Source organism: Microcebus murinus, chromosome 18 (assembly GCF_040939455.1).
Source record: "Microcebus murinus isolate Inina chromosome 18, M.murinus_Inina_mat1.0, whole genome shotgun sequence".
Lineage (NCBI taxonomy): Eukaryota > Metazoa > Chordata > Mammalia > Primates > Cheirogaleidae > Microcebus > Microcebus murinus.
Window position 1 is genome coordinate 21,614,481 of NC_134121.1, and position 27,258 is coordinate 21,641,738.

General features: G+C 37.0%; 1 protein-coding gene across 3 annotated transcripts in view; it reads right to left on the reverse strand.

Annotated features, from left to right (window-relative positions):
• TAOK1 (TAO kinase 1) overlaps nucleotides 1–27,258 on the reverse strand; it is a 147,619-nt gene that overhangs the window by 66,746 nt on the left and 53,615 nt on the right. For all 3 annotated transcript variants that reach the window (XM_012740685.3, XM_075994290.1, XM_075994291.1), the window contains 2 exons: nucleotides 24,303–24,527; nucleotides 11,019–11,090 (listed from right to left, as the gene is read on the reverse strand). In XM_012740685.3, the coding sequence (XP_012596139.1) occupies nucleotides 11,019–11,090; nucleotides 24,303–24,434 (204 nt within the window). In that variant the 5' untranslated portion in view covers nucleotides 24,435–24,527. The remainder of the gene's footprint in view (nucleotides 1–11,018; nucleotides 11,091–24,302; nucleotides 24,528–27,258) is intronic.

Sequence of the window (27,258 nt, forward strand, 5' to 3'; positions counted from 1 at the left end):
GGGTGTGGTGGCTCATGCTTGTAATCCTAGCACTCTGGGAGGCCGAGGCGGGCAGATTGCTCAAGGTCAGGAGTTCAAAACCAGCCTGAGCAAGAGCAAGACCCCATCTCTACTATAAAAATAGAAAGAAATTAATTGGCCAACTAATATATATATATATAAAATTAGCCGGGCATGATGGTGTGTGCCTATAGTCCCAGCTACTCGGGAGGCTGAGGCAGGAGGATTGCTTGAGCCCAGGAGTTTGAGGTTGCTGTGAGCTAGGCTCACGCCACGGCACTCACTCTAGCCTAGGCAACAAAGCGAGACTCTGTCTCAAAAAAAAAAAAAATACATGAGTGGATTAATAAAATGTGGTGTGTATACACACACACACACACACATACACACACACACACACACACACACCATAGAGTACTATTCAGCTATAAAAAATAATGGCGATCTAGCACCTCTTGTATTTTCCTGGATAGCGCTGGAACCCATTCTACTAAGTGAAGGATCCCAAGAATGGAAAATAAGAACCACATATACTCACCAGCAATTTGGCTTCACTGATCAACACCTAAGTGGACATATAGGAATAACATTTATCGGGTGTTGGGCAGATGGTGGAGGGAGGAGGGGATGGGTATATACATAATGAGTGTGATGCGCACCATCTGGGGGATGGACACGCTTGAAGCTCTGACTTGAGGGGGGAGAGAGGGGAAAGGCAATATACGTAACCTTAACATTTGTACCCCCATAATATGTGGAAATAAAAAAAAGAATACTCATGATTCATGGAAGGATCTAAAAATATCAACATTAATAGGAGTTTGGAAGAAGTTGATTTCAAACCTCACTGATGACTTTGAGGTGTTCAAGACTTCAGTGGAAGAAGTAATTGTATATGTGGTAGAAATACCAAGAAAATCAGAATACATGTATAGCCTTAAAGATATGCCAAAATTACTGTAATCTCATGATAAAATTTGAATGGATGAGGTGCTGCTTCTAATGGATAAGCAAAGAAAATGGTTTCTTGAGATGGAATTTATTCCTGGTGAAAATGCTGTGAACACTGTTGAAATGACAACAAAGGATTTAGAATATTACATAAATTGAGTTGATAAAGCAGTGGAAAGTTTGAGAGGATTAACTCCAATTTTGAAAGAAGTTCTACTGTGGATAAAATGCTGTCAAATAGCATCACATGCTACAAAGAAATATTTTGTGAAAGGAAGAGTCAACTGATTGGGGCAAACTTCACTGTTGTCTTATTTTTAAGAAATCGACAGTCACTCCAACCTTCAGCAACCACCACACTGATCTGTCAGTAGCCATCAACATCAAGGCAAGACTCTACCAGCAAAAAGATTATGACTCATTAAAGGTTGATTGTTAGCATTTTTTAGCAATAAGATACTTTGTAACTAAGGTATGTACATATTTTGGTGTGGAATATATATTTTAATATGAAATTGGCACTTACTCTTTTTTTAATTATTTTGAAATATTACAGGGGTACTAATGTATTTGCTTACATGGATTGCTTTTGTTATGCTTGAATCAGGTTTACAAGTGTGCCCATTGCCAGATAGTGTTGGTTGGACCTGTTAAGTAGGTTTTTCCCCATCCTCACCTCTCTCTCCCTGATTTCCACTGAGTTTTACTTCCCTCTGTGCACATGTGTGCTCATCAGTCATTTCCAATTTAATAGTGAGTACATGCAGTGCTTGTTTTCCCATTCTTTAGATACTTCACTTAGGATAATGGTCTCCGGATCTATACAAATTGTTGCAAAAGGCCTTAATTTGTCCTTGTTCATGGCTGAATAATATTGCATGGAATACATACACCACATTTTGTGAATCCACTCATGAATCGATGGGCACTTGGGTTGATTCCACATCTTTGCAATTGTGAATTGTGCTACAAAAAACATTTGAGTGTAGGCATCTTTTTGATAAAATGACTTCTTCTCCTTTGGGTAAATATTCAGTAGTGGCATTGCTGGACTGAATGGTAGGTCTACTTTTAGTTCTTTGAGGAATCTCCATATTGTTTTCTGTAGAGGATGTACTACTTTGCATTCCCACCAATAGTGTATAAGTGTTCCTTTCTCGGGGCATCCATGCCAGCATCTATTGTTTTTGGAGTTTTTAATAAAAGCCATTATAACTGGGGTAAGGTGATCTCACTGTGGTTTTAATGTGCATTTCCTTGATGATTAGTGATGCTGAGCATTTTTTCATAAGTTTTCATTTGTCTGCCTTTTATTGAAAAGCTTTTGCTCATGTCTTTTGCCCACTTTTTAATGGGGCTTGTTTGCCGATTTGCTTGAGTTCTTTGTAGATTCTGCTTATTAGCCCTTTATTAGATGTATAGCTTGCGAATATTTTCTCACATTCTGTTCGGTTGTCTATTTGCTCTGTTGATTATTTCCTTTAGCTGTGCAGAAGGTTTTTTAATTTAATCAAGTTCCATTTATTTTTGTTGTTGCTGTGATTGCCTTTGGGGTATTCTTCATAAATTCCTTGCTTAGGCTGTTATCTAGTAGACTTTTTCTAACATTTTCCTCTAAAATTCTTAAGGTTTCATGCCTTACATTTAAGTCTTTTTTTTTTTTGAGACAGAGTCTCACTTTGTTGCCCAGGCTAGAGTGAGTGCCATGGCGTCAGCCTAGCTCACAGCAACCTCAAACTCCTGGCTCAAGCAATCCTCCTGCCTCAGCCTCCCAAGTAGCTGGGACTACAGGCATGCGCCATCATGCCCGGCTAATTTTTTGTATATATATTAGTTGGCCAATTAATTTCTTTCTATTTATAGTAGAGACGGGGTCTCGCTCTTGCTCAGGCTGGTTTCGAACTCCTGACCTCGAGCAATCCGCCCGCCTTGGCCTCCCAGAGAGCTAGGATTACAGGCGTGAGCCACCGCGCCCGGCTACATTTAAGTCTTTTATCCATCTTGAATTAATTTTTGTGAGCAGTGAGAGATACGGATCTTTCTTCATTCTTCTATATGTGGGTATCCAATTTTCCCAGTTCCATTTCTTGAATAGGGCCTTCTTTCCCCAGTGTATATTGTTGTCTGATTAATCAAAAGATCAGTCGGCTGTTTGTGGATGGTTTTATATCTGGGTTTTCTCTTCTGTTCCATTGGTCTATGTCTATTTTTGTGCCAATATTATCATGCTGTTTGTGACTATACCTTTGTAGTATAGTTTGAAGTCTGGTAATGTAATGCCTTCAGATTTGTTCTTTTGGCTTAAGATTCCTTTGGCTATTTGGACTCTTTCCTGGTTCCAAATGAAGTGTAGAATTAATTTTTCTAGATCTGTGAAACACGATGTTGGTATTTTTATGGGGATTACATTGAATCTATAAATCACTTTGGATAGTATGGACATTTTTACAATGTTGATTCTACCAATCCATGAGCATGCTATGCTTCTCCATTTGTTTGTGTCATCTGCAATTTCTTTCCTCAGTGTTTCATAGTTCTCTTTGTAGAGATCTTTCATGTCCTTGGTTAAGCACATTTCTAGGTATTTTATTTTCTTTGTAGCTATTGTGAATAGCACTGGGTCTCTGATTTGACTCTCAGCTTGACTGTTATTGGTGTATAGGAATGCCACTGATTTGTGTACACTGATTTTGTAACCTGAGACATTGCTAAATTTATGAATCCCAGGCGTCTCTTGGTGGAGTTTTGGGGGCTTTTTAGATATAAAACAATATCATCAGCAAAAAGTGATAGTTTGACTTCCTCATTCCTGATTTGTATACCTTTCTTTCTTTCTCTTGCCTGAATGCTCTGGTTAGGACCCCCAGCACTATGTTGAATAGAAGTGGTGACAGTTGGCACATTTGTGTTGTTCCAGTTCTTAGAATGCTTTCAACTTTTCCCTATTCAGTATTATGTTGGCTCTGGGTTTGTTATGCATGGCTTTTATAATCTGGAGATATGTTCCTTCTATGCCTAGTTGAGGGATTTTATTATGAAACGGTGCTAATTTTGTCGAATGATTTTTAAGTATCTATTGAGATAATCATGTGGTCTTTGTTTTTGCTTCTCTTTATGTGATGAATCACATTTATTGATTTATGTATGTATGGCCCTGCATCTCTGGGATGAAGCCCACTTGGACATGGTGAGTTTTGTTGTTGTTGCTGTTTTTCTTTTTTTTGATGTGCTATTGAATTCAGTTTGTTATAATGTTTTACTGAGGATTTTTGTATCTATATTCATAAGGGATATTGGTCTGTAGTTTTCTTTTTTTGTTGTGTCCTTTACTGGCTTTGAGATGAAGGTGATACCAGCTTTGTAGAATGAGTCAGGGAGGATTCCCTCCTTCTTAATGTTATAAAATAATTTATGCATTATGGGTACTGGCTCTTCATTGTATTAATAGGTCTGGTAAAATTTAGGTATGAATTGATTCGGTCCAAGGCTTTTTTTTGTTGGAAGATTTTTTATTAATGCTTCAATCTTCTTGCTCGTTCCTGGTCTGTTCAGGAGTTCTATTCCTCCCTGACTGATTTTTGGGAGGTTGTGTTTTTCTAGGAATATGTCCATTTCCTCTACATTTTGCAGTTTGTGTGTGTAGAGATTTTCATAGTATTCCCAGGTGATATTCTGTATTTCTGTAGTATCAGTTGTAATATTTCCTTTTTCATTTCTGATTAAGCTTATTTGGGTCCTTTCTCCTCTATTCCTGGTTAATCTAAAGCAAAAGGTTTATCAATTTTGTTTATCTTTTCAAAGAACCCACAAGGACTCACACAGATTCAAGGTGAAGGGATGGAAAACAGTATTCCATGCAAATGAAAACCAAAAGAAAGCAGGTGTAGCCATTTTCATATCAAATAAAATGGACTTTAAATCAATAATAGTAAAGACAGATAAAGATGGTAATTATATAACGGTAAAGAGAACAAATTCATCAAAATATATAACAATACTAAATATTTATGCACCTAAGTAACACAGGAACGCACAGATTCATAAAGCAAACCCTACCAGATCTAAGGAAAGATATAAACAGCAACTTTGTAATTCCTCGGGATATCAACACCCCACTGACAGAACTGGACAGATCATCCAAGCAAAAAATAAATAAACAGGCTGGGCAAGGTGGCTCACGCCTGTAATCTTAGCTCCCTGGGAGGCCAAGGCAGGTGGATTGCTCGAGGTCAGGAGTTCGAAACCAGCCTGAGCAAGAGCAAGACCCCGTCTCTACTATAAATAGAAAGAAATTAATTGGCCAACTAATATATAGAGAAAAAATTAGCCGGGCATGGTGGCACATGCCTATAGTCCCAGCTACTCGGGAGGCTGAGGCTGCAGGATTGCTTGAGCCCAGGAGTTTGAGGTTCCTGTGAGATAGGCTGACGCCACAGCACTTACTCTAACCTGGGCAACAAAGCGAGACTCTGTCTCAAAAAAAAATGCCTACATGAAAAAGACAGAAAGATCAGAAATCAATAATCTAATGACACATCTCAAGAAACTAAAAAAGGAAGAGCAAACCAAACCCAAAGCCAGAAGAAGAAAAGAAAATAGCTAAGATTAGGGCAGAACTAAATGAAATGGGGGAAAAAATGCAAAGGATCAATGATACAAAAAGGTATGTACATTTTTTAGACACAATGCTATTGCATACTTAACAGACTACAATACAACTTTTATATGAATTAGGATACCAAAATAATTCATGTGACTTCCTTTACTACAATATTTGCTTTATTACAGTGGTGTGGAACCAAAGCCACAATATCTCCAAGGTACGCCTATAGTTTACAACTCAATTATATAAATTATAAAATCATTTCACTAAAGGTAGAACAAATTTTAGTTTGACAAAACTTATTATCCATGAATCTTATTAAAATTTTATAACCATATACCAAGGATACAGATGATTAACTATACATCATATTTAGTGATTTTTCTTCAAAAGCCCAACCTTTCTTTTTAAATTTACAGCTTTATTGACATATTATTTACATACCATAAAGATTGCCTATTATGTTTTTTGCTTATTTCTTTTATCAAATGTGAGGGTTTGTTTTTGCTTTTAATTCAAATGAATTAATTCCTCTGAGATTTAAGTTCCTAAATACAGACTCTAAAATGCTAGTAAACAATTAGTTAATGTATAGGAAAGTGTAGAGAAAAAACAAAGACCATGAAAATCTTTTCCTATATAGTTTACTAAGAGTTCTTCCCACTAATACCTACCAGGAAATATACATAAATCTTTGGTTTTAAGATACTCCATGACAACTGTAACGACTTAGGCCATATCCTAAACATACTCTTTTTTATTTTATTTTTTTAATTCAGCATATTATGAGGGTGCAAATGTTTAGGTTACATATATTGCCTTTGTCTCACCCGAGTCAGAGCTTCAAGTGTGTCCATCCCCCAGACGGTGTGCACCGCACCCTAAACATACTCTTTTTTTTTTTTTTTTTTTTTGAGACAGAGTCTCGCTTTGTTATCCAGGCTAGAGTGAGTGCCGTGGCGTCAGCCTAGCTCACAGCAACCTCAAACTCCTGGCTCAAGCAATCCTCCTGCCTCAGCCTCCCACGTAGCTGGGACTACAGGCATGTGCCACCATGCCCGGCTAGTTTTATATATATATATCAGTTGGCCAATTAATTTCTTTCTATTTATAGTAGAGACGGGGTCTCGCTCTTGCTCAGGCTGGTTTTGAACTCCTGACCTTTGAGCAATCCGCCCGCCTCGGCCTCCCAAGAGCTAGGATTACAGGCGTGAGCCACAGCGCCCGGCCTCCTAAACATACTCTTAAGAAGCAATAAGAAACTCTAAAAATATAGGTCCTTGAGTCCATACCCACAAATTCTAGAGATTTAGTAGGTGTGGATGGGGACTAGGAATCTGTTTTTTTCTTGTTTTAGTTTTTTAAAGTTTTATCACTGATTAGACTATATTCTAAACACCTGGAAAAGTAGTATAATAGAAAACTTTTTTTTTTCTGAGACACAGTCTCACTCTGTTGCCCAGGCTAGAGTGTGGTGGTGTCAGCCTAGCTCACAGCAACCTCAAACTCCCGGGCTCAAGCAATCCTCCTGCCTCAGCCTCCTGAGTAGCTGGGACTACAGGCATGCGCCACCATGCCCAGCTAATTTTTTCTATATATTTTTTATTTGGCCAATTAATTTCTGTCTATTTTTAGTAGAGACGGGATCTCGCTCTTGCTCAGGCTAGTTTTGAACTCCTGACCTTGAGTGATCCACCCACCTCGGCCTCCTAGAGTGCTAGGATTACAGGTGTGAGCCACCTCGCCTGGCCTAATAGAAAACTTTTAAGAAATATTTGATACTAGATTTAAGATTGTATGCCTCCGATGTTGTATCACGAGACCCCCACAGAAAACAGCAAAATATGTCCACAGTGTTTTAAGATGTGTAAGAAATATTATAAAATGCTAAATTCAGAAAATCTGTTTTATATCCTCTCACTGTCAAATTTGAATACTGTGGGAGGCAAACTCTTAAAAAAATTGTATTCCTCAACATAAAAACTTTTTTATGAAAAATACCAACATTAGATGTTAAAAGATGATGAGGTTACTGCAATTTTTGTTCAGTTGTGACTAAATGGATTCCAACATAGTACAATAGTCTATGAAAAATAGTCCTGAAGTTGGTTTATAGAATAATAAAATTATAATAAACTTCTAAGAAACATGAGGATTTTTGTAAGATACCAAAATGATGGAACAACGATATGATCATAATAGTATATTATCACACCCCTAGTATGATCATCACAAAAACAAGATTTACCATAAAATAAGAAGATTCCAAAATAGTAGGAAACGAAAATATTTAAAACTCATCTAGCAATTCCATTCCGGGCATATACCCAAAAGAACTGAAAGTATGGACTTGAAGAAGTAATTGTACACCCATGTTCATGACAGCATTATTCATAACAGTGAAGAAGTCAAAGCAACCCAAGAGTCCACTGATGGATGCTGCAAATATAAATGTGGAGTTTGTGTGTCTATGTATGTATAGATAGATGGATACCTAGATATGCATATATACCTACACAAAATGAGATATTTTTCAGTCTAGAAAGAAAGAGAATTTTAACATATGCTGCAACATAGATGAACTCTGAGGACATTACATGATATAAGCCAAAGGCTGGGCGCAGTAGCTCACGCCTGTAATTCTAGCATTCTGGGAGGCCCAGGCGGGAGGACTGCTTCAGGTCAGGAGTTTGAGACCAGCCTGAGCAAGAGTGAGGTACCGTCTCTACTAAAAAAAAAAAAAAAAAAAAAAAAAAAGAAAGAAAGAAAAAAGAAAAAATTAAGGCCGGGCGCGGTGGCTCACGCCTGTAATCCTAGCTCTCTGGGAGGCCGAGGCGGGCGGATTGCTCGAGGTCAGGAGTTCGAAACCAGCCTGAGCAAGAGCGAGACCCCGTCTCTACTATAAATAGAAAGAAACTAATTGGCCAACTAATATATATAGAAAAAATTAGCCGGGCATGGTGGCGCATGCCTGTAGTCCCAGCTACTTGGGAGGCTGAGACAGAAGGATCGCTTGAGCCCAGGAGTTTGAGGTTGCTGTCAGCTAGGCTGACGCCACGGCACTCACTCTAGCCTGGGCAACAAAGTGAGACTCTGTCTCAAAAAAAAAAAAAAAAAAAGAAAAAATTAGCTGGGCCACTAAAAAAAAAAAATTAGCTGGGTGTGGTGGCGCACATATGTAGTCCCAGCTACTCGGGAGGCTGAGGCAGAAAGATCGCTTGAGCCCAAGAGTTTGAGGTTGCTGTGAGCTAGGCTGATGCTATAGCACTGTAGCCTGGGCAAAAGAGTTAGACTCTGAATCAGAGAAAAAGAAGAAAAAAAAAAAAAAATATATATATATATATGATATAAGCGAGTCACAAAAGAACAAATACTGGATGATTCCACTTATATGAATATCTAAAGTAATCAAATTAATACAGACAGAAAGTAGACTGGTGGTTGCTAGGGGCTGCTGTACCACTGTTTAATGGGTATAGAGTTTCAGTTTTGCAAGATAAAAAGAATTCTGGTGATGTATGGTAGTAATAGTTGCGCAAAAATGTGAATGTAGGCCGGGCGCGGTGGCTCACGCTTGTAATCCTAGCACTCTGGGAGGCCGAGGCGGGCAGATTGCTCAAGGTCAGGAGTTCAAAACCAGCCTGAGCGAGACCCCGTCTCTACTATAAAAATAGAAAGAAATTAATTGGCCAACTAATATATATATATATGAAATTAGCCAGGCATGCTGGCTTGTGCCTGTAGTCCCAGCAACTCGAGAGGCTGAGGCAGTAGGATTGCTTGAGCCCAGGAGTTTGAGGTTGCTTTGAGCTAGGCTGACGCCACGGCACTCACTCTAGCCTAGGCAAGAAAGCGAGACTCTGTCTCAAAAAAAAAAAAAAAAAAAAATGTGAATGTACTTCATTCCACACAACTGTACATTTAAAAATGGTTAGGATAGGCTAGGCTTGGTGGCTCACACCTGCAATCCTAGCACTCTGTGAGGCTAAGGCGAGAGAACTGCTTGAGGTCAGAAGTTTGATAACAGCATCAGCAAAGGCAAGACCCTGTCTCTACTAAAAATAGATAAAATTAGCTGGGCGCAGCGGTGCACACCTGTAGTCCTGTAGCTATTGGAGTGGCTGACACAGGAGGATTGCCTAAACCCAGGATTTTAAGGTTGCAGTGAACTATGAAGATGCTACTGTACTCTAGCTGGGGCACAGAGCAAGACGCTGCCTCAAAAAAAAATTTTAAAAAGGTAAATTTTATGTGTATTTTAATACAATTAAAAATAATAAAAAAATTAACAAAATTAAAAACAGAATTCTAAATTTAAAACTAGGCCAGGGCTAGGCACAGTGGCTCACGCCTGTAATGCTAGCCCTCTGAGAGGCAGGAGGATCGCTTTGAGGTAAGGAGTTTGAGACCAGCCTGAGCAAGATCGAGACCCCCCCGCCTTCTCTACTAAAAATAGAAAAAATTAGCCAGGCATGGTAGCTCTGGCCTTTAGTCCCAGCTTCCCTTGAGCCCAGAAGTTGGACGTTGCAGTGAGCTATGATGATGCTACTGCACTCTAGCCCAGGTAACAGAGCGAGACTCTTTTTTTTTTTGTTTTTGAGACAGAGTCTCACTCTGTTGCCTTGGCTAGAGTACCATGGCGTCAGCCTACCTCACAGCAACCTCAAACTCTGGGGCTCAAGCGATCCTCCTACCTTAGCTTCCTGAGTAGCTGGGACTACAGGCATGCCCCACCATGCCCGGCTAATTTTTTCTATATATTTTTAGTGGGCCAATTAATTTCTTTCTATTTTTTAGTAGAGACGGGGTCTTGCTCTTGATCAGGCTGGTTTCAAATTCCTGACCTTGAGCGATCTGCCTGCCTCGGCCTCTCAGAGTGCTAGGATTACAGGTGTGAGCCACCTCGCATGGCCTCCAAGACTCTGTCTTAAGAAAAAGAAAAAAATTCATTCATTTTATATTGTTACACATTGCCTGTATAACTAAAGTCTGGATATAAGTACACTGCCTGTTGATTAAAGTTTACTTTAAACAGCCATTAAACAATTTCTAAACAATTTTAAAAGAATATCATATCAATATAATTTACTGTCAAGTACATCTTATTCTAGTTTAATTTTTTAGAAACTGTTAATTCTTCCAAGATAAACATAGAATAATATGTAAAACCAGAGTTTAAAAATTACAAGCAGGTGGCGCATACCTGGGGGAGCTTTTGGGATGCCAGTAATGTCCCGTTTATGGCTCTAGGTACTAAGTTAAATGGGTACACCATTCATTGACATGTGTACTTAAGATGTGTATACTTTTCTTTATGTATGTTATACTTTAGAACATTTCCACCGTCACTCCCCAATTAAAATTAAAAGTATGTCTTTCTCTAATATATGAATAAGAATGTATACATTTATTCTAAAATAAATATTGTACAAGAAAAATAAAAAAGACTATATATTTAACCTACCTCAGTAGACTGCTTTCCACTATAAGACATTTTCTTGATGGCCACCACTTCATTGGTACGCACATCTCGTGCCTAAAAAAAGAACAAAGAAAGGACCATTGTAAAAATTAACAGATTAAATCTAGGCAATTATTTCTTTGAGCATAAAAGCACTTGTAAGCTACCATGTCAAAAAAGACATCAAAACTACTTAAAGAATATTTTAAGGATAACAACACTATACAGCAATACTTACAAAATTATCCTGGAGCTGGTACTTTGGAAAGAAAAATAAAGCCAGTTTATACTTGAGTAATCTAGTTGAGAGGGCATATATAAAAATATGAGTACTACTATTAACAAAGAGACAAAGCAAGACTAGCCTACACAAGTCTATGCTAATTAATTTTGAAATCTCATTGAAATGGAAAACAATTTTCTAGGAAAGAATTATTAAAACTGACCTAAAGAAGAAATGTGAATAAAACAAACAATTTTGGAAGATTGAGTACCAATGAATTATAACACCTTTGAAATATTCTTCAGTGGAAAACAATTTTACCAGGAGAATTTTCCAAAGTATAAGGGGTGAAAAAGGGAACGCTATCTCATTAATTTTACTAAGTATAACCATGTAACTAAAATATCACAAAGAGCACAAAATTGAAAGTTAGGTACCAATTTCATCAGTAAATATGGATAGGAAAATGCTAAAATTAAACCAAATTTTACAGGGCAATAGAAGAATCTTCCATGTGGATAAAATATACAATCACAAGAATGCAAAAGATTTTGAAACAAGGAAAACATTTCATAATTTACTATGTTGTTTTTTTTTTGAGACAGTCTCTCTGTTGCCCCTGCTAGAGTGCTGTGACATCAGCCTAGCTCACAGCAACCTCAAACTGCTGGGTTCGAGCAATTCTCCTGCCTCAGCCTCCCAAGTAGCTGGAATTACAGGCCTACGCCACCATACCTAGCTAATTTTTTCTATATATTTTTAGCTGGCCAATTAATTTCTTTCTATTTTTACTAGAGACAGGGTCTTGCTCTTGCTCAGGCTGGTCTCGAACACCTGACCTTGAACCTCCCAGAGTGCTAGGATTACAGGTGTGAGCCACTGCGCCCGGCCTCATAATTTACCACATTTTTTAAAAGTCAAAGGAGAAAAATAGATATAAATTCTCAATAAATGCTGAAAATGTAGGATAAGCCTAACTCTAAAGTATCAATTGCAGAGAAGGCCAAACTCTTAGAAAACCAAAATTAGAAACATAATTCCTCAACATGATAAATCATATCTATTGGAAACAACTGCTAATCAGGATCAAGACAAAACTCCTAAAATGCTATCACAATGATTATTTAACACTATTGTGGAAATTCTGAAAAAATAATAAAAAATATAACAGAAACATTATATAGTTAACTCTTCCGAAAAGAACAGCCAAACTCTTACTAAAAATGACAATATTAAGAAAATAAAAGAGGCCAGGCATGGTGGCACATGCCTGTAGTCCCAGCTACTTGGGAGGCTGAGGCAGGAAGATCACTTGAGTCCAGGAGTTTGAGGTTGCTGTGAGAGCTAGGCTCACGCCATGGACAGTGAGACTCTGTCTCAAAAAAAAAAAAAAAAAGAAGGGAAAGGGAAGAAAAGATAAAAGACCACAGCAGAGAAATACTTAATATGAGCTTAGTAAAAGGGTCAGAACCATCTCAAATCATCTGTAAAGGAACTTATTTTCAATGCAGGCTTTAATGAATTCCCAAAGATAAAATGTTCTAAAATCAGACCATGGTGATAGCTACAAAACTCATGTTTCCTAATAATCATTGAAAAGTACACTTAAAACTGATGGACTTACGGTAAAAGTATACCTCACAAAACTTTTTTTAAAAGGACAGCATCTGTAAACTACACTTCAATAGAGTTGCTTTAAAAAACTGGGGGTGGGGGGAAGACAGCTCTTCATCTGTGCTCTGCTAAATGGGTCCTAGGAAGAACTAATGACAATTAAATTTCAATTGCTGGTGGATTGGTTAATGAAAACCTCCAACCACTCATTGTAAAGTATGAAGTGGATCTATCCACATAAGATCTGTTAGATATGAATTTCTCCTTCTAAAATGTTCTCTACTTATGGTTCTCTACTTACTTACCGTAAGCCCTTGATTTTTATTAGGTCTAAATCACTATATTCTTTTCTTTTTTAATAGCTTTATTGAAATATAATTCATACACCATCTAATTCACCCATTTTAACATATATAATTCAATATATTTACAGACATGTACAACCATACAATAGTAAATTTTAGAACATTTTTATCACCTCAAAAAGAAACCTTAAAATAACTAAAATGGTAAATTTTATATTAAGTATATTTTACAATAAAAAAATTTTCTCCATAAAAAAGAAAAATCCCATACTTTTTACCAATTATTCTCTTATTTCCTTAGCCTATCCTCCAGACCTAAGCAAAAATCTACTTTCTGTCTCTAGAGACTTGCCCATTTTGGACATTTCATATAAATGTAATCATAAAGATGGTCTTTTGTGATTGGCTTCTTTCACTTGGCATAATGTTTTCAAAGTTCATTACCAATGGCGTTGAGCATCTTTTCTTATGCTTCTTTGGAGAAATGCTGATTCAGGTCCTTTGCCCTTTTTTTAAATTGGGTGTCTTTTTAAATTGGAGGTCTTTCTATACTCTAGAAACAAGTCCCTTATCAGATATATCATTGACAAATATTTTCTCCTATTCTGTGGTTTGTCTTTTCATTGTTTTGAAGTATGGAAGTTTTAAATTTTGATGAAGTTCAATTTATGTATTTTTTATGGTTATTCTTTTGGTGTCACATCTAAGAATCATTTGCTAAAACAGATGTTATACAGATTTATTCCTATGTTTTTTCCTAAGAGTTTTATATTTTTAACTGCTACACTTAGGTCTCTGATTCATTTTATATATGGTATGAAGTAACAGTCCAATTTCATCCTTTTGAATTAAATAGCTATACTTTTAATTAGCCTAAGATAAAGTCTGATTTAAAAATGGATATAGTAGGCCGGGCGCTGTGGCTCACGCCTGTAATCCTAGCTCTTGGGAGGCCGAGGCGGGCGGATTGCTCAAGGTCAGGAGTTCAAAACCAGCCTGAGCAAGAGCGAGACCCCGTCTCTACTATAAATAGAAAGAAATTAATTGGCCAACTGATATATATATAAAAAAATTAGCCGGGCATGGTGGCGCATGCCTGTAGTCCCAGCTACTCGGGAGGCTGAGGCAGAAGGATCACTCAAGCCCAGGAGATTGAGGTTGCTGTGAGCTAGGCTGACGCCACGGCACTCACTCTAGCCTGGACAACAAAGTGAGACTCTGTCTCAAAAAAAAAAAAAAAAAACTCAAAAAAAAAAATAAATAAAAAAAAATAAAAATAAAAATGGATATAGTAAATACAATGCAGTATCCTGGAGTAGACTCTGGAACAGAAGAGAAACATAAATACAAAAACTCAGAAAATCCAATAAAGCATGTAGTTTAGTTTATAGTGTTGTATCAATGTTGATTTCTTAATTTCGATAAATATACCATGGTAATTAACTTGTTAACATTAGGGGAAACTTAGTAAAGGTTATGGGGAAGATGCTTTACAAATTAAAATGAGGTAAGATTTCTGCCTATCACTTTCTAAAATAAAAATAAATAAATAAAAATATTTAATGTGAACAAACATGTTTTTCCCTCTCTTCAGGATCACACACTATGCTTAGTTATCATCTTATTAATTTCCTCTAATCTAAAATGATTCTTATTTCTTTCTTTTGTCTTTCATGACATTGACATTTTTGAAAAATATACAATGGTATTAATACTTTATAGAATTTTCCTAAATTTGTTTTATCCAATGTTTCTACACAGTTACACAGTTAGATTCAGATTATATATCCCTGGCCAAAATACTACAAAAGTGATACTGTGTCCTTTCCAGGGTATTATATCTGGAGGTATACAATGTCTGTCTATGCCTCATTGGTGCTACTAATTTTTGTAACCCACTCAAAGTGTTATCTGGTTTTTGTAACATACAGAATACAGAAAGTTAATTTTCATATATATGGATGTCAAGTTGCACAGGCACCATTTGTAAAAAAGCCTTTCTCTAATGAATTCTCTTTGCACCTTTACCAAAAATCAATTGATTATGGCTAGGCGTGGTGGCACGCCTGTAATCCTAGCACTCTGGGAGGCCGAGGTGGGAAGATTGCTCTAAGTCAGGAGTTCAAGACCAGCTTAAGCAAGAGCGAGACCCTGTCTCTACTAAAAATAGAAAGAAATTAGCTGGACAACTAAAAATATATAGAAAAAATTAGCTGGCATGGTGGTGCATGCCTGTAAGTCTCAGCTACTCGGGAGGCTGAGGCAGTAGAATCGCTTGAACCCAGGAGTTTGAGGTTGCTGTGAGCGAGGCTGATGCCATCACTCTACCCCCAGCAACAGAGCAAGACTCTTGTCTCCAAAAAAAAAAAAATTCAATTGATTATATTTGAGTGGGTATGTCTGGATTCTGTTTTATTTGATTGATTTATGTATCTTTCACCAATATTATACTATCTTGATCACTTTAGGTTTATAGGAAATCTTAAAATTAGATGGTGTGAGTTCAATATTTAGTCTTTCAATTCATGAACATGGTGTAACTCTACTTATTTAGGTTTTGATTTCTTTTGTCAGTGTCTTACAGTTTTCAGCACACAAATCCTACAAATATTTTGTTACATTATACCCAACTATTTCAATTCTGTGGTATTATTATAAATAGTATTTTTAGTCTCAAATTCCTGTTGTTCACTGCTAGCACACAGAAATACAATGGATTTTTGTATACTGCTCTTGTATCTTGTAACCTTGCTATACTCATCCATTAGTAATGGGAGTTCTTTTATAGATTGGGATTTTGCAAAGTAAACAATCATGTTTCCAACAGGTAGTGCGGGTTACGAAAATTAAAAAAAAAAAAAACAATCATGTTTATGACACAGTAAATATGTAGATGAATTTTAAAAACTATTTTTTCTCTTAATTTCTTTAAAATATAAGCAAAAATTGTCTAAAACAAAAATTATGACATTGTATTACAGGTTTATAATATATGTAGATGTAATACATATGATAAGAATAGCATAAAGGATATGGAGGGGGTAAATGATTTCTACATTTTACTTGAGGTGATATATAATAATACTAACAAATGAACTGAAAAGAGAATGGGATACTCTTCTATTAATAGAGACTAGGTAAGGTAATAGAAAAGTTTGCAAGACTGTTTACATAATAAAATACTGTGCAGAAGAAAATCAAATAAGCTATAACTAAAGAAGAACACAACACAATAATACATGTCATCTATTCTCACTGCCAGAGAGAAAAAGAGTAAAGACAAAATTAGCTGTAGGCCTACAGACAAACTAGATACTATGGAGAGGAAAAGAGGAACAAAAATAAATAGGAAAAATATATACAATTAATTTTTTTTGCGACAGTCTCTCACTGTTACTCCCAGGTAGAGTGCAGTGGCATCATCATAGCTCACTGCTACCTCAAACTCCTGGGCTCAAGCAATCCTCCTGCTACAGCCTCCCAAAGTGCTAGGATTATAGGCATGAGCCACCGCACCCAGCAAGTTATAGTATTAAGTGATCCCTAATACCAATTAATGAAAATTCATAGATATAAGAGCTCTTCCACTACAAACTCTATAGACAAACATTGCACATTTTAGTCCCATCATGGGGTGGGGATAAGAGAAAACACAACAGAATAATGTGTACACCTACGTGGGTTTATCTAATACCACAAAATATGATGGTTAGTGACCTAGAAATGTATAGCAAAAAGATTCAATTCTGTATTACATTCAAACTTTCCTCATTTACATGCTTATGTTTCCCAGGCATCAAGACAAATAACAGAAAACATGTACTTTAAGCAGTTGCACCTTACTCCTCTATGCTTTCATCCAATTATGCCTGGGATTATCCTAACCTGAACTTAAGTCTCCTGCGTCAGCATTTAAAAAAATTTTTTTTCACTACCTATATTTAATTATACCAATCTGTCAAATATACAGATATATACAAATAAAGATGGTATAATACAGTGAATGAACTCTTGTTATGCCTTCCTCTGGATAAGAAGATAGCAAATTTTTGTTTGTTTCCTTTTTTGAGACAGGGTCTCTCTCTATTGCCCAGGCTAGAATACAGTGGCATCATCACACCTCACAGTGCAACTTCTAACTCCTGGGCTCAAGCGAATCTTCTGCCTTAGCCTCCCAAGTAGCTGCAACTACAAGTACACATCACCATGCCCAGCTAATTTTTCTATTTTTTGTAGAGACCTCTCATGCTCAGGCTGGTCTCAAACTCCTAGCCTCAAGCGATCCTCCTGCCTTGGCCTCCCAAAGTGCTAGGATTACAGGCATGAGCCACCGCGCCTGGCCAGCCAACTTTTTCTTTGAAGGACAAGACTGCATATATTTTAGGCTTTGTGAGGCACATACAATCTCTGTGGCACACTGTTCTTTTTTTTTTTTTTTGTCACTTTTCATTTTTTTTATACCCCCCTTTTTTAATGTAAAAATGATTCTCAGTTTGGGAGTTGAATAAAAAACAGACCACAGGTTGGATTTGGCCCATGGGCTGTCATTTGTTGGCCCCTACTATAATCCTTGGTTATATTTGCCACAATTGCTTTGAAATCTTGTATCCAAACACACATATTGTTCTCATTCTCATTATTATTATACAGGTGTCCCAAAAGTCTCCACACAAAGGAAAAATTCTGTAATGAATATTTTGTAAATAAAGGTACATTTAGCTACAATTTCCCATTCTCCCTGTGTATGGTGACTTTTGGGATACCTTATTAAAGAACCATTTTGAGAGTAGATATTCTGATCCTTGGTTCTAAAAAACTTCTTTATATATCTCCTGAGAATATTAACATTCTTAGTATTCAACCCCCCACTGCTAAATTTGACTGGCTTTAAAAAAAAAAAAAGGAACATTAACATTCTCTTGAATAACCACAGTATAGTTATCAGCTTTAAGAAACTTAGCACTGATATAATACATACACAGTCCATATTAATACATAGTCCATATTCAAATTTCACCAAAAGTCTCAGGAATGTCCTTTATAGCCATCATCCTCAACCCCAGGCTGATACCAAAGAGCTCTGGCGTCCCCCCCAACTACCGGCCATCCATTACTTGATAGGGACCCGGTCAAAAAGCTCTGAGCAGCCCCCCCCCCCAAAAAAAATGTCTTCCATGAAACAGGAATGGGGAGGAGCTGCACAGCAGTAGGTGAGCAGGGCAAAGCTTCATCTATACAGCCACTACCCATTGCTTGTCTGAGCTCTGCCCTACCACCACCGCCTCCGCGTCTTGAAAAAATTGTCTTCTATGAAACTGGTCCCTGTTGCCAAAAAGGTTGGAGACTGCTGCTATAGGAGTTTTTTCCAATCTAGGATCATACAATGTGCCTACCTTTTGGGTCTCTCCTAAACCAGCTCCTGATATCTGGCTTACAACAATTTGCTTTTTTTGGCCTATTAGAGCTTTATTTCTGGGACTATGAGACTTTCCGAAAGCTCTCTGAAATAATCCAGCCTGGGTACGGCAATCTTCGCAACTGCTCCATAAAGAGGTGCAAACAACAAAAATTCACTTCCTCTCTTACCTTCAATAATTCTGCTCTGTGGGTAAGGCACTATCTTGTCAGAAAATAAATACTCTTCATTCTATTCATTTAAACTTTAACTCTAAAATGTTTACTTACCTCTCTACCCTCCCTGCCTCTAAATTAAGCTGTCAGCATTTCTTTCCTAAAATTATTATGAAAGCATCTCAATCAGCCTCCCTTCTTTGATCTCTGACATATGCTGATCTTCCCTCCACATGCAAGAGTAAACTTTCAATACAACAAAAATATAGTATTTCTCTTGTACTTCAGTAGTTCTCTCAAGACTTCAGAATAAAGCCCATATTTCTTAGTATAATATAGGATGTTCTTCAAGACCCTTTCGTTTTTATCTTTCTCCAATCACATCTTTAGTTCCCACTATAACTTGATTCAAGACCTACTCACTTCATACTCTTCAACAAAAACTACTGGCAAAGTTCTGGATTTGGGATAATGTAATTTTATGGTTTTATTTTGAAAAATTTAAATCACTGATATTTTGTCAATATGGGACTTAATTTAGTCCCTTTAACCAAAGGAAAAAGACAATAAACATTATTTCTTTCACTTTACAGATCATATAGGCAGGTCTAAGGAAGACAGAAAAACCTACTGAAATTCTAAACTTTGCAATATAACAATGAAAGACCAGCTGCTCCATATCTTTACAGAAGGTTATACAAAAAGTTCATAGGTGTACAAATAATACCAAACATCTACCAAGGAAATTTTTACTTCTTAATTCTTGCCATGATGCTATGTTAAGACTATCCCTAAAGTCAAAAACAGCCATAAAAGCAGACAATATATGTACAATAATCATATAAAATTATAGGAAAACAATAAATGCAGGTATGCCTTTAGGAACTAGAATCCTTGAGAGAAGAACAGTATATAAAAGGAGTTCCAAATTTACTCCAGCTTCATCTGTGACCTGTAGTAAAGGAAAATAAGATCCAAGGAGGACGACAGGCTAAGGTGATAGAAGCCAGAGTAAGGGAAGTCAAAGTACCTGAGACCTAAAGGCACAATCTCAGAAAAGGGAGCTGACAAGCAGCAGCTCAAAAATCTACAAATTCTCCTTAATTAATTGGTCAACTCCTAAATATTCATCTGTAGGATAAGACTCCTAAAAGCTTGACAGAAAATGACAGCCGGAAGACTAAAGAGTTAAGCAGAGCTTTCAAAAGACAATGTGGAGAAATGAAAGTTGGAATTCAAATCTCACCAAAATGATTTTTTTTTTTTTTTTTTTTTTGAGACAGAGTCTCACTCTGTTGCCCAGGCTAGAGTGCCGTGGCGTCAGCCTAGCTCACAGCAACGTTAAACTCCTGGGCTAAAGCAATCCTTCTGCCGCAGCCTCCTGAGTAGCTGTGACTACCAGCATGCGCCACCATGCCCGGCTAATTTTTTCTAGATATTTTTAGTTGGCAAATTAATTTCTTTCTATTTTTCAGTAGAGACGAGGTCTCACTCTTGCTCAGGCTGCTTTTGAACTTCTGACCTTGAGCAATCCACCCGCCTTAGCCTCCCAGAGTGCTAGGATTATAGGCGTGAGCCACCACATAATTATTTTTGAAGAAAAATAACATCACCCAGAGCCTCTACAAATTCTCCTCCACAGTAAAGAGCATCCAATCAAAAAGTATGAGGCATGCTAAAAAGTGGAGCAAATATTGAAAAGCAAGAGGAAAAAACTGGAAATAAATACAGACCCATTAGGGATTCAGAAATTAGGGTCAGCAGATAGAGACTTTTAAAACAAATAGAATCAAATAGTCGCTTTAGAAGTAAAATATGAGAAATATAGCCAAAAGAGCAGGAGAAAGATTACAGTTGAAATACTTGTAAGGTTTTTACATGGTTTGAGAAGTGGTAAAAGTGTTAATATAAGTTAACTATAATAAGTGAATATATATTGTAATCTCTAGGGTAACTATTAAAAGAATAATAAAAATATGTAACTAAAAGGTTAATATGATGAAAATATTAATTAATTATATCTTTCTATTTTCTATTTTTTTTATGCTTTGACATCAGATTTGCTGATGGCCACTCTCAGAGTTAGCTAATTCCTAGAGCTAGCAAACAGCCATGTCTTTGATATACAAGCCAACCAATCCAGAGTCCATACCCCTAACTACCTCTTTTATCAGGCTCTCACACTCTGGGAAACTCTCCCCAGCCCAAATCAACCAACCTATGGCCAGGTATTAGATAAATGGGGATAGTCCCTACACTACAGAGCCTGATGAAATTATTGAAACTAGTCAATCCTAAAATTGCTTACCCTGTCTTGCCTATTTCCTCCTGCAGAAATCACAATAAAGGCTCTTGCCCGTGTTTTTCTCTCACATCCTCTGCCTCCTAATCTATCCCATTACTTCTCCATGGGGTCCCCTATGGTGTAGTGTACATCTTTCTCTTGGGATCTATAAGTATAACACACTATCTTTTCAATGGCAGTCAACTTCTTATCTACTGCGCTCACCATACCCAAATAGTAATAAAACCCATATTTTACAGCTTGAACAACATGGTGAGAGAACCCATCATCTCTACAAAAAGAAAGAAAGAGAAAAAAGAAAGAGGGGAGGGGAGGGGAGGGGAGGGGAGGGGAGGGGAGGGGAGGGGAGGGGAAGACTTAACTAGGCATAGTGTTGCGCCTGTAGTCCCAGCTACTGGGGAAGCTGAGGCAGGATGATCACTTTAACCCAGGAGTTTGAGGTTATAATGAGCTATGATGACACCATTGTAGCACTCCAGCATGGGCAATAGAGTTAGACACTGTCTCAAAAAACAAAAACAAAACAAAACAAAAAATATATTTTGGCTGGGCATGGTGGCTCACACCTATAATCTTAGTACTTTGGGGAGTCCAACTGGGAGGACTGCTTGAAGTCAGGAGTTTGAGACCAGCCTGAGCAACAGAGCAAGACCCTGTCTCAAAAGAAAGGAAAACAAAAGGTCAATCCTCAAATGGAATTTTGAGGGTCTCTGAAACAATCTTTAAAAAGTATAACAAAGCTGGAGGAAGAAAACTTCCGGATCTCAAACTTGCTACAAAGCTACAGTAATCAAAACAGTGTGGTACTGACATAAAGACAGACATAAAAACCAATGGAATAGAATTGAGAGTTTAGAAATAAACCTATACAATATAGCCAATTTATGTGACAAGGATGCCAAGACCATTCAATGGGGAAAGAACAGTCTTTCTAACAGATAGTACTGGGACAATGGATTTCCACATGCAAAAGAATGAAGTTTGACCTCTACCTCACACCATACACAAAAATTAACTAAAAATAGATCAATGACCTAAATATAAGAGCTAAAAACATAAAAATCTTAAGAAAAAACATGAGGATAAATCTTTATAACCTTGGATTTGGCAATGGATTTTTAGACATGACACCAAAAGCATGACCAGCATGGGGAAAAAACAGAATACCTGGACTTCATGAAAATTTAAAACTTGTATATCAAATGACATTATCAAGAAAGTGAAAAGAGGGCCGGGTGCACTGGCTAAGGCCTATAATCCTAGCACTCTGGGAGGCCGAGGCAGGTAGATTGCTCAAGTTCAGGAGTTCGAAACCAGCCCGAGCAAGAGCAAGATCCCATCTCTACTAAACAAATAGAAAGAAATTAATTGGCCAACTAAAAATATATAGAAAAAAAATTAGCTGGGCATGGTGGCGCATGCCTGTAGTCCCAGCTACTCTGGAGGTTGAGGCAGAAGGATTGCTTGAGCCCAGGAGTTTGAGGTTGCTGTGAGCTAGGCTGACACCATAGCATGCTACCCTGGGCAAAAGAGTGAGACTCTGTCTCAAAAAAAAAAAAAAGTGAAAAGATAAACTATAAAATGGAAAAAAAATATTTGCAAATCATGTATTTAGTAAGTATTTAATATATGAACCCCTACAATGCAACAACAGACAACCTAAATATAAAAATGGGCAAATGACTTCAATAGACATTTTTCCAAAGAAAATACACAAATGGAACTTGAAAAGTTACTCAACATCCATTGGTCATTAGAGAAATGCAAATCAAAACCAGAATGAGGTATTACTTCACATCTAGTAGGATGGCTATAATCAAAATAACAGAAAATAACAGGCACTGTCAAGGATGTGGAGAAATTGCAACACTTGGATATTGCTGCTGGGAACAGAAATGGTACAGCCAATATGGTGCAGTTTGGCAATTCCTCCAAACGTTAAACATTACTGCAGAATTACTGCAGAAACCTAAAATTCCACTCTTAGGTACTATACTCAAAATTGAAAACAGGGACTCAACCAGATACTTCACAACAATGTTCAATGCAGCATCATTCACAATAGTCAAAGGTGGAAATAACCTACGTTGTCATTCAACAGATGAATGGATAAACAAATTGTTTTATACATACAATGAAGTATTATTCAGCTATAAAAAGGAATGAAATTCTGATGCATGCTGCAGTATAGATTAATAAGCTCAAAACCACTGTGTTAAGCGATATAAGCCACACACAAAAAGACAAATACTATAGGATTCCAATTCTATGAAACAACTATAATAAGCAAATTCACAGAGAAAGTAGATTACAGGTTACCAAGGGCAGGAGGAAAGGTAAAATGGGGAGTTATTGCTAATAGATACAGAGTTTTTATCTGGGGTGATGAAAATGTTTAGAAGTAAATAGTAGTAATGGCTGTATGTACAACACTGTGAACATTAAAAATAGTTAAAATCGGGACTGCTGGACTGCCAGCAGGATGGCACCGCCCCCACAAAAAAATGGTTGAAATGGTCATTTTGAGTCCGGGCGCAGTGGCTTATGCCTGTAATCCTAGCACTCTGGGAGGCCGAGGCGGGCGGATTTCTCGAGGTCAGGAGTTAGAAACCAGCCTGAGCAAGAGCGAGACCTCCGTCTCTACTATAAATAGAAAGAAATTAATTGGCCAACTAATATATATATAAAAAAAAATTAGCCAATCATGGTGGCACATGCCTGTAGTCCCAGCTACTCTGGAGGCTGAGGCAGTAGGATTGCTTGAGCCTAGGAGTTTGAGGTTGCTGTGAGCTAGGCTGATGCCACAGCACTCACTCTAGCCTGGGCAACAAAGTGAGACTCTGTCTCAAAAAAAAAAAAGATAATCCTAGATATTCATAAGACTAAGACTGACTCTGCATGGGACTTTACAGAAAAGTCAGTGTTCTACAATATTTAATTCTACAGCAGTGCGAGTCATAAGACTCTTAAAAACCATGTCCTAAAAATTCTAAATAAGTAACATGCAAGTTAAAGCAAATTAATATTCTTTCTCAGTTTTTTTTTTTTTTTTTTAGTAATCCAAGAAGCTCAATAAATAAAACTAAAATCCAAAACTTTCATATTTGGATCTTATACACACACACACAAACACAAACTCTCCCCACCCCTCGTGCAAGTAACTATAAAATGGACTGTGGCCTATATCTCTTCACTGTTTTTTGTTCTGCCAGGAGTGGACATTAAGCAAACATTGGTCACTGACATCAAATCAAGCCTTTAACACTTACAAAATACACTGCTCCAAAGCTTCCATGGCCAATTTCTCTGAGATCTGTGAAGAGCTTCTCTGGATCTTCTTTGAAGAAGAGCTCTGCAATTTCAGGGTCCTTCAAGCTGCCCGCTCTGTTAGTTGATGGCATCCTGCTGAGCAGTCAGCTGTCTGATTCTAATTTTATACTGCTATCCCAATCCTTGGTTCATCTGTATGAATGAAGCCACGTTGGCATAAACTACTGTAGAAAAATAAGAAAAGAAAAGTCAGGAAAGGCAAAAGCTGCTAAGAATAATCAGTTATTGACAGCATTTACAAAATTATCTCAAGCCTAGAATTTCACTGAAAAGGCAATATGTATACTACTGTATAGCTCTTAAACCTGGCTCATCATCATAATCACCTGTGGAGCTTAAAAGAGAGAGATTCCTACTATATACCACTTTTGAAAATTAATTAAGTCTTTATATCATGGGAGGCTTTCTATATCAGTACTTAAAGTACTGATAAATTTACCTAATTCTGATGTAGTTAGCTCATCAGCAGAGGAGATAATATAACACAGAGACTATTAAAAAACTAAACAATAACCCAAGATGTATCCATAGTGTGTTTCTAACAGGAAACTTTCTTTTCCTTTCAGATACCATATACTACTGTATTAATCTACTCTAACAGACATTCCAAAGAAAAATGGAGTGGGAGAAAGTAATGAATTTAACATAGATAACTGTTTCCCTATAAACCTGATTCACCTTAAAATGTGGCCTTTAGGCTGGGTGTGGTGGCTCAGGCCTGTAATCCTAGCACTCTGGGAGGCCAAGGCAGGCAGATTGCTCAAGGTCAGGAGTTCAAAACCAGCCTGAGCAAGAGCAAGACCCCGTCTCTACTATAAAGAAATTAATTGGCCAACTAATATATATAGAAAAAATTAGCTGGGCATGGTGGCATATGCCTGTAGTCCCAGCTACTCGGGAGGCTGAGGCAGAAGGATTGCTTGAGCCCAGGAGTTTGAGGTTGCTGTGAGCTAGGCTGACGCCACAGCACTCTCTAGGCCAGGCAACAGAGTGAGACTCTGTCTCAAAAAAAAAACAAAAAAACAATAAAACAATAGAAAGAAATCAGCTGGACAACTAAAAATATAGTATAAAAAATTAGCTGGGCATGGTGGCACATGCTTGTAGTCCCAGCTACTCGGGAGGCTGAGGCAGGAGTATTGCTTGAGCCAAGAGTTTGAGGTTGCTGTAAGCTAGGCTGATGCCATGGTACTCTAGCCGGGCAACAGAGTGAGACTCTGCCTCAAAAAAAAAAAAAAAAAAAAAGATGGGGTCTTTATCAACTCTGCTTCATTAGATAATCAGACATACAAATAACAAGTAAATTCCCTGGTGGTTCTGCTATAAATTCCTTTATATTAGATTATCCAATTTTTAAAATAGCTGTTGTAATTGAGAGGCTTCAGAACCTCAGTTCTGGAATGACACTGCCTGCATATGAATCCCAGCAACACTATTTACTTACAAGCTGATAACTTGGGTAGTCTCATTTTCCTAATCTGTAAAGTGGAAATAACAATCTACTTCATAGAGTAGCTGGGAGGGTTAAAATGAGTTAATAAAATGTAAGCACAAGAGATAAAAAAATATAAAATAAAAAAAAATCCCTCTGCTCTTTTCCCTTTAAAAAAAAAAAAAAAAATGTAAGCACAGACTAGTACTCCAGCATAGTAAGCACTATAATAAGTGTTAGCTATTTTTTTTTCCTTTCTTTTCTTTTTTTTTTTTTAAGTTGGCCAATTAATTTCTTTCTATTTTTTTAGTAGAAACTTGGTCTCACTCTTGCTCAGGCTGTTTTTGAACTGCTGACCTTGAGCGATCCGCCCGCCTCAGCCTCCCAGAGACCTAAGCTAAATTTTTCTTAATCTGCTTAAATCCATCAATTTAAAAAAACTCCCAAATTGATTTCATTAGACTTCTAAGAAAAAGAAACTAGTTCCATCCAATTCTCCCCCTGCCTTTTATGAGTATAACTTTTAAATAGATCTCATTTTTAGTGGAAAAACTGAACCAAATTTTAATTCTTGCTAGAAAACTTCTTTGTAACTATATGAAATACATTTATATGTCTTTTCTACCTCCCTAAATTAACACTACACAGCAATAAAAAGGTATAAATTGTTAACTTGTATTCCATTTCTAAATATACATCCAAGGTTGTCCCATATCCTTTTACTAATAATTTCCTTGCTCTGGAAGTTCCCTGGAACAAAGAATCTCAATCATAGTTCTTCCAAGGATACGTAACTATAGCAAAGTCACTGAACTTCTCATCCCTAAAATGAGTAGCCTGAACTCAAGTCCACATAAAGTATTACTACTCAGTTAATCAACCTGTAAAAAAAATTTAAAAATAAGCTTTAGTGTTAATTAAGACCTTATTTAAGAATTCCAAATGATCAGGTTTTAGTACTCTCATTACAAGAATTATTTCACATGAAAATTTTCTAACCAGTTCCGTGATTTGCATCTTTCTTTCTTATCTGCCTAATAAATTCCTACTCAAAAATATTTTAAGATTTAGATTAAAAGTCATGTTTGTAAAATTTTAATTCTATTAGGAAAAGTTAGTCACTCTCCATTCCCCAAAACATCTTGCAGCATTTACCATATTATATTGTAATTATTTATCTCTCTCTTTCCTAGACAAGCAAGCACCATGTGTCTCATTTGGCTTTTTATTTCATTACTCTACCACCTCTCCCAAGCCCCTACAGTTAATATTACATAAATATTTGTTGAAATAAAATACAGTTAATTCTCCTTTTCTATGCAACTCCTAAAAATGAATTCACTTCCACAAATATTTACTGAATAGTAAACATAAAACTATGATATGGAAACCATTAAAGTTGATAGAAACAGAATAAACTCATAAGGATAGCAACTTTCAGAAAATCAGAGAGACAAGAAATA